General features: G+C 41.7%; 1 protein-coding gene and 1 pseudogene across 1 annotated transcript; both read left to right on the plus strand.

The window, feature by feature from the left end:
• Positions 1-2,735: 2,735 nt before the first annotated feature.
• LOC118755129 lies at positions 2,736-6,935 on the plus strand. The gene is made up of 3 exons (XM_036489976.1): positions 2,736-2,800; positions 4,779-5,103; positions 6,748-6,935. The coding sequence occupies exons 2-3, from the start codon at positions 4,785-4,787 to the stop codon at positions 6,933-6,935; spliced, it is 507 nt and encodes a 168-aa protein (XP_036345869.1). The 5' UTR covers positions 2,736-2,800; positions 4,779-4,784.
• On the plus strand, positions 3,031-3,783 carry LOC118755130 (annotated as a pseudogene).
• Positions 6,936-8,856: the final 1,921 nt, after the last annotated feature.

Raw genomic sequence — 8,856 nt, forward strand, 5'->3', positions numbered from 1 at the left:
CAGCCGTACTTCTGCGTTCATGCCGCAGCAGAGGCCGGAAAGACCGTGTTTCCGGTCCCCCGTTAGTAAGCGGGCGGAGAGGCCGAGTCCCCGCTCCGCGCTCAATAACTTCCCCTTCTTCAATCTCTGGACCGGGAGGCCTAGTCTCGGTTCCCGAGTCGGACGCGTATAGTGACAGAGTGCCGTTTGCCTCGGCTTCTTCCACTTGCACACTCCATGGTTTGGGGACTGGTTCCTCTGAGTCGCCTTCATTGCCTCGTGCCCTCCATGACTCACATTTTCGTTGGCGCGTTGGCCCTCCTCTAAATGCAGAGTGGAGTGGTGTTTCTCGCCGCACCTACGGCATCTTCCCTCGCTTTGACACTGCCTCAGCTGGTGGGTCATGGCAAGGCAGTTTGCGCAATAGCGGCCCAGTAGAGCTTCGCGCAGTCTCTCCTCGGGCGATTTTGCCCGATAAATAGGGCAGAGCCTAATCGGGTGGTGTGCGTCGCATAGGCGGCACGGTAGCGGATAGCGGTGGGCGCGTTGTTCGGCTCGTTTCCTCATAGTGGCGATATGAGACATCGTTACGGCTGAAATAGGGTCAGATATCGTTGCAGTGGATATTATAACGTATATATGTATTGTTGGGTGGCGAGTGGTATGAAAGGCGCAACATTTTGATGAGTGCAAGCGCATAATTCGGTGGGTGTGAACTTGGCATTATATACATTATTTTTCTAATCAAAGAACCACCTAGTGTGAATGTAGCATAATGTTAACTCACGACCTACAAAATTTTGGATGATGGATTGCATGGATGCCATGCATTCTACTGTGCAGGGATGTATGGGCAACGTAGAATTTTACTTGCATTAAATTATACCGAAAAAAATGCTTGTGCGTATGAGTGTGGTAGCATTTATTTATTTTTATTATTTTTCATTTGTGCTTTCATCCGCATATTTTGTCAATAGCAGGTTTTAACATATGTGTGTGTGTACTTGAGTATGTGACGTGAACCTGCTTATCGACATTTGGAGACTTATGTATCTTGGTTTACATCGGCACTCAACAATCCCACTTCCCACCGGCATAAGCTTGCATATCATTGGGCGCCTTGCTGTTAAAAAACAAGGTGCCGCCTAAGAAATACTTTAGCAAGCAAAGTATCTTAACATTTTTGTGGTACGTAGTGACTTTGGATTGGTTTCCCATGTAAAATAACCAATTAACATTTTGTGACTTTGCTTTGGTTTTACATTTAAAATAACCAATTAACATTTTGTGGTACCCAGTGACTTTGCATTGGTTTTACATTTAATAACCAATTAACATTTTGTGGTACCCAGTGACTTTGCATTGGTTTTACATTTAAAATCCCCAATTGTATGACAACAGCAATTAAATTTATTGTCTACGAACGGTCACCATGCAAAACTAGCAGCAGCTAGTTAGGGTTAGTGTTAATTGTCCGTAAAGAAACATAGCTATTCTCCAATATGAATGGAGAACGGCGCTAGGTTTATTCCTGATGTGGAACGTAATCACATACATACATACATACAATGCATAAATGTCATTGTCTAAAATTTTACTACCACGCGGCCATTACGTAAGTTTGCTGGAACGGTTGGGTGAGTATGCATGCGAAATTGCAGGCTTTTGTACTTATTAATCTTTTTCGATTTTCAGATCACATGAATCAAATTAGCCGTCCTGGTGGCCAATGAACGTGAATGCTATGAATTTACAGCAGATTCAACAAATGGGTCAACAGCAAATGGCGCAAATCAGCATGAACCATCAGCAATTAAATCAAATGATGAACGCACGTTTGAACGCTGCTGGTCCTATGGGTACAAATGCTGGTGCAGGAGCGCAAATATCAGTACCGAAGAGTAACTCCAAACTAGGACGATATGTTTGATAAAGCGTGTGATTGGCAAGTGGACTTTGGAGCGTAGTATTTACCACTTCCATCAATGGGTTAGATGATTTTCCGAATTGTTGCCCAGAGAAATTAACGATATCTAGTTTTTCTAGTGCCTTCTCGCATTTCAACAGAGTTTCTAAAGGTACACGCTGGTTTGGATTACTCCAGATCTCCAGTAATTTGCTCATTTTTATATGTTTTTCAGTATTCGCTCCATCAGTACCAATTTTGGCCACCATCCGCTTAAGTGGATCAATATACTTTGTCAGCCGTTTGTATTTTTCGCTATACAAATGATCTTCTTGCGGATTAAAAGGACTACTGCTTGCCACCTGACCAGGCGTGTTAAGCTGCGTACTTGGTGATTGACGCATCTGCCTTTGTGTACTCTGCATGAGGTTTGACATTTGTGGACTGGATGTGGGTACTAATGCAGGGCTTGGAATCATCTGCGCATCAGACATTTGAGTCTGCTGTTGTTGCTGTTGATTTTGTGCAGCCTACATACCAGTGGCAGATGGCACAGTACTTGGTGAAGGACTTTGCCGTAAGAACTGCTGCTAACTGACCCGGAACACCACGATTAACCTGACACATCTGGCCACCCTGACCTATTGGCATATTTACCTTCTGTTGCATATTCTGGGAAATACCTATCATTTGGCTGATACCACTTTGCTGGCCAGCATTTTGGGGCATTGCACCACCCTGTTGACCTTGTGGTCCACCAACAACATTGCCTGGATGCATTGGGCCGTATGTTTATAGTAGATTTTATAACAAAAATGAGCTACAATGACAACTTTTATTCTTCAAAGGTAATCTAAATCTGGGTGGCACTATGTTTTAATTTTATTCTGGCCATTACCACTATCCGGCAACTAGGTATGTATATTTTTATAATTAACAGCAGTGAAGGGGTCATTTTAAATTAACAGGAAAATTATTTGTTGGAGAAGGAGGGTTGAAGGTGTAGCTATTGTTTAAGTTACACAGATACAAAGAATATGTCTAACGAGCTATTGATTCCAAATCTAATTGCTTATTACATATATCTACACTAAATTTGGTATCGAAATTTGGTTTGGCTTCGACGACGTCAATAGGACAAGGCAAAGTTTTTTATTATTAATTTTTAAATACAAATTAAGTTATTTGCTGCAATATCAAAAATCATGCCGGCGTACCATTCTCAGATTAAGGAATTTCCTCAAGTGGTTGGAAACATGGCACTTTTGCCCCTACGCACTCAAGCTCGTGGGCCTGCTCCTAGTGTCAACGTAGAATCTGATATCATTGATGAGTCACTGTATTACTTTAAGGCAAATGTTTTCTTTCGAACTTATGAGATAAAGTCGGAAGTAGATCGTGTGCTTATTTATATTACACTCTATATAACTGAATGTTTGAAGCGCTTGCAACGTTGCAACAACAAAAACCAAGGTGCTCAATAAATGTACAGCTTGGCCATTTCAAAGTTTGATATACCAGGTGATTCTGGGTTTCCATTAAACGCAGTTTATGCTCGACCACAGAATGCACAAGAGGCTGATTTGATGCGTCAGTATTTTTTACAAATGCGCCATGAAATAGGAAATCGGGTTTGTGAAAAAGTTTTCAGCACTGACGACGGCAAGCCAAATAAGTGGTGGATTTGTTTTGCCAAGAAAAAGTTCATGGAGAAATCTTTGTCAGGCCCAGGGCAATAAGAATCTGCGTAACATTGTTTAAAAGTATGCGTCTCATATTACTTATTTAATGTATTAATTGTATTGTTCCAGTAACTTTAACCACACCGTAGAGTATGCCATCATCGTGAATGATACCTAAATGAGTCGTTATAATAAAAAATATTATTATTATTGGATAATCAGTAGTTAAAACATACTTAAACTTGACACACTTGCCAAGTATTTATGTACGTATGTATGTATATGAGAAAACCGTACGACATATTCAAACCTCCACCAAGAATTTGCGACTGGTCGATCTTTCCCAAATACGGAAGGCGTTATGTGCGTACTTCAACTTGTGTTCAAAGTCTCGCATAGTCATCTTTGTTTTTTTTTACTATAAACATTTAAATATATGCCACTCCAGTAACATTAGAATTCGGTGATAATTGCGAGTCAGCGAGCGTAAACCAAGCTAAACCAATGCACATAGCAATTGCCGCTGCAAAGTCTAGTGGTCCATAACGTTTCCCTTGTATTAAAATACTGCGAAATATGTCGTACGTGTGAGAAATCGTCTCAATACGAATGCGAAGTTCCTCATCTACTTCAAGGCGAAGTAGCACGATTAGATCAAAAGTTTAAACTTATGCTTGACAGCACAGCTCAAAATAATCCAAAATCTATAAAAGTGATTTGTTGTCTCGATGACAAACGTTTACCATGCGGACCACCAATTACTGTAACTATTCCAGAGGAATACCCGTCAGTATCGCCATCTTGTGCATTGGCTCAGCAAGAATATGGTACCACTCCGTTTTTAAAAGCTGTGCAGGCTGCATTTAAAGCACGAATTGCAAAATTGCCAAGATTGTATTCGTTGTCACATTTGTTGGATACTTGGGCTTGATGTTGGTGGTGGCTGCATTGGCGCGTTATCTGTTATGGCTGACTTTTTGGGTGCCGTTGATTCAGGTACAGGTATTCTGCTGGCTGTAACCATCATCTATCAGTACTTCGAAATCTTCGTTAAGGAGCAATCGGAGATGGGTGGCATGGGCACTTTACTGTTTTAAGTTGGGGGTGCGCTGTACATTATTCTAATTAATGTTGTTTATAAGATGTGACTCACTCAAAATTGAACAATATCTATCCCCGAAAATATAAACCAATTGCCATATCGCTTTCAGCGTCATATGCAAAAGTATAGCTCGGTGCGTCTAACCCGTCATTACAATTATCGCTTCCAACTCAATGGCCAAATCGCTCAAGATCGTAACCATTGTACACCCATATCGCACAATGGTAAGTCATCGGATTATGAACCAGGAATAACCGCAGGTGATGCCGATAAAGAAGACAACCAAAATTATGCAGCTGCCACTGCACTAATGATTATAACAACAATAATTCTCATATTGGTGGAGGTGGAAACTGCAAGTTTACTAATACACAAAGGACTAATACCTACGAGCGGAACTGGCGCACATAACGGAACTAATGCCGGAAAAATGGGTGAGTTAGACATATCCCTTTAAAATATATGCATATGTATGTATAGATATTTTTTTTTTTTTTTTGAACTATAGTCTTTGCTGGTAGGTTTTGACAATTGAGGCGAACTCATTTGGTCTAATGGGTTGACTGACGATTATCGAAACCTGTCAAGTAAAATGTATTCGCTTCCCAACAGACCTAGTTGTGTTGAAAAACGAGCAAGCATAATGAACAATTGTAACGACTTTCAACTTATTTCGCTTATTATTATATTTTTTGGAGGATTTTAATTGATAATTCGCACCTCGTTACCAATTTCGTATTTCTGAAACAATTGTTCATCAAGCTTGGTCTGTCTTATTTTTACCCGATTCATCACGCTGGGTCTGTCTTATTTTTACCCGATTCTATGCTTACAAGATCTAACGATGGTCGGTTCTTTATACCCAGATCTACCCGGAGAGGCCGGGCTAAGAACCATCACCAAAAATCTAAATAAAAACACGACTACCTTTAATATTGCTCTGGGTTAAACTTGATTATAGGCGTTGAATCCTTCCGAATGCATAGAAGTGGAATTTTTGTGCGATGAGGAAGTGGAATTCACGCGGGATTGGGGATCAACGGAGAGGGTTTATTTACGAAGTGCTTGCTGGCTCCTCGGTTTCTTGATTTTGGGATGGAAGCAGGACCAGTTTGGCCAGCGGTCTCGTAATCTGCCCTTTTTCCGTGATGATGTCAACTACGCGTACTCGATCGTCGGGACCAGGATGTAGGCTGATAATTCGACCTAATCTCCACTCATTTGACGGGAGGTTGTCTTCCTTGATGACAACGAGATCTCCTAATTTTATATTTTGCTGTGGATATTTCCACTTAATCCGCTTTTGCAGTTCGGATAAATATTCGGTTTTCCATCGTTTACAAAAAGTTTGGTGAAGGGCCTTTAGCTTCTGCCACCGATTTACTATCGAGGCAGGATTCTCGTGAACGTCGATTTCAGGTGGGGCTAGCAGGTGTCCACCAGTAAGAAAGTGACCTGGAGTGAGAGGCTCCAGGTCGGTAGGTTCATTCGAAGCGGGGCTCAATGGTCGTGAGTTGAGGCACGCCTCAATCCGACATAAAAGAGTACTGAACTCTTCGAACGTATACTTATGAACGGATGCAATCTTTTTAAAGTGGCTTTTAAAGCTTTTTACCCCCGCCTCCCATAAGCCGCCCATATGAGGAGCAGCGGCGGGTATGAAATGCCATGTGAGCATTTGATAATTGTATTTCGAAACTGCTTTTTCACGCGAATCTGCTAAAAATGCCTTAAATTCAGATCGTAAAGATCGTGAAGCTCCGACGAAGTTTGTACCATTGTCGGAATATATGTTCTTCGGGCATCCTCTTCTGGCTAAAAACCTGGCGAATGCAGCTAAAAATGATGGAGTGCTGAGGTCACTAGTTGCTTCCAAATGGATCGCTTTTGTCGTAAAACAGACAAAAAGGCAAACGTATCCTTTGGACATTCGACAACCTCGGCCGCTATAACTTTTGATGTCAAAGGGTCCTGAAAAATCTACACCTGTATTCGTAAACGCGCGCGAAAATGTGGTTCTCTCCTGAGGGAGAATTCCCATAAGCTGGGTTCGCGTACGTTTTTTGTATATCGTACAGACTTTGCAGTTATGGATTGTGGATTTGATCAGATTTTTAACTCTGGGGATCCAATACTGAGTTCGGATAAGGCGAAGCATGAGTTGATTTTCCCCATGCAAAGAGACTTGGTGAATAAAGGACACTATCAGACGGGACAACCTGCAGTTATAAGGAATAATTATTGGATGCCGCTCGTTATACGCTAAGTCTTGAGACGCTCCAAGACGCCCACCAGCCCTAATAATGCCATCTTTATCTATGAACGGATTAAGCGGTAGGAGTTCACTCTTGGAGTCGATGGAGTTTCCTGCTTTAAGTTTCCTGTATTCTTCACTGTAATAGTTCTGTTGATATATTTTTATCAAGCGTTGTGTCGTTGCTTTAATTTCATGGGATGAAATTAAGCGTGACTTTTCTTGAAATGAAGCTTTTGTATTTCGATGCGTTCTTTGAGAGAATCTCATAACATATGATAATACTCTCAAAGCTCTCGGAAAATCTGAAAAACGGTCAAGAATATCGGTATAATTTACTTTGGTTGTATAAACGTGCGTTCTTTTTTCCTCAACTACTGTGCTGTAGTCTGTTTCCTGGGTGGGCCATTTTGGGTTATCTTCTTGTAACCAAGAAGGTCCCTGCCACCACAACGAATTGTTGACCAATTCATATGCTGGAAGTCCTCTGCTCGCTAAGTCTGCTGGATTTGATGCCGAATCCACATGCAGCCAATTCTTGTTTCCGACTTTCTCTACAATTTTTGTGATTCTATGGGCAACGAAAGTTGACCATGAACACGGAGGCTTACGAATCCAAGCGAGAACAATTGTGGAATCGGTCCACAGATGTATGTTGATATGCCCTAAGTTGAGATTGTTGATTATTGAATCAACTATTTCCGCCAATAGTACCGCTCCGCAAAGTTCCAGTCGGGGTAGCGATATGGTTTTAACAGGAGCAACTCTGGTTTTTGCCAAAAGCAGGTTAATAAAAACTTTGCTATCTCTTTTGACACGCATATACACAGAGGCGGCATATGCTTTCTCCGATGCGTCACAGAATCCATGTACTTGTATTTCATCCGTTGGAGAAAAGTATACCCATCGCGGTATACGAACCTTATCAATTTCGTTATAATGTTGGGTAAAGTTCTGCCATCGGTCTAGAGTGGTCGAAGACACAGTCTCATCCCAATCTGTGCCTTCCAGCCAAATATTTTGCATAAGGATTTTGGCTACGATTATGATAGGCGCAAGCCACCCCAGCGGATCGAAGAGTTTAGCAATGGCAGATAGTATCGCTCTTTTCGTAACAGCATCGCTTTTCTCCAATGGCCTTGCTATAAAATAGAAAAGATCCGTATGGGCATTCCATCTTATTCCAAGAGCCTTGACTGCGCTGGTATCTTCAAATGCCAAAAAATCTTCGCTAAGTAGATCTGTTTTTGGTATGCCATTAAGTATTTGCTCGCTATTGGCTGTCCACTTTCGAAGTGGAAAACCGGCTGATTGCAACACTTCCGATATCTCATCTCTGGCTTTTATTGCTGAATCGATAGTGTGTCCACCAGACAATACATCGTCGACATACATGCATTTTCGTAGTATGTTAGAGGCTATTGGATGGGAGCTTTGCACATCGTCAGCTAATTGTAAAAGTGTCCTTATAGCCAGATAAGGAGCACAATTGATGCCGAACGTGACAGTCTTTAATTCGTACAGACTGATCGGGTCATTCGGGTTAGTGCGAAAAATAATCCTCTGATACTTAGTATGGTTGTTATGTACCAGAATTTGCCTATACATCTTCTCGATGTCACTGTTGAACACATATTTGTATAGTCTCCAACGGAGTATTAGTATCGGAAGATCTGCCTGAAGTACTGGTCCTGGGAAAAGTACGTCATTTAGGCTGTTGCCATTCGCCGTTGGGCTTGAGGCATTGAACACCACGCGTACTTTCGTTGAAGTACTTTCTGCCTTTATAACAGCGTGGTGCGGTAGAAAATAATTATCAGACGAGTCTGCGGGTATGGGATTTGTTATTTTCGACATATGCCCAAGCGTTTCATATTCCGCTAGAACCCTATTGTATTCCTTTTGCAGGACGGGATCCTTGGCCAGCCGTGTC

This window comes from Rhagoletis pomonella, unplaced genomic scaffold (assembly GCF_013731165.1).
Source record: "Rhagoletis pomonella isolate Grant_MI unplaced genomic scaffold, Rhpom_1.0 Rhpom_scaffold_05402, whole genome shotgun sequence".
NCBI lineage: Eukaryota > Metazoa > Arthropoda > Insecta > Diptera > Tephritidae > Rhagoletis > Rhagoletis pomonella.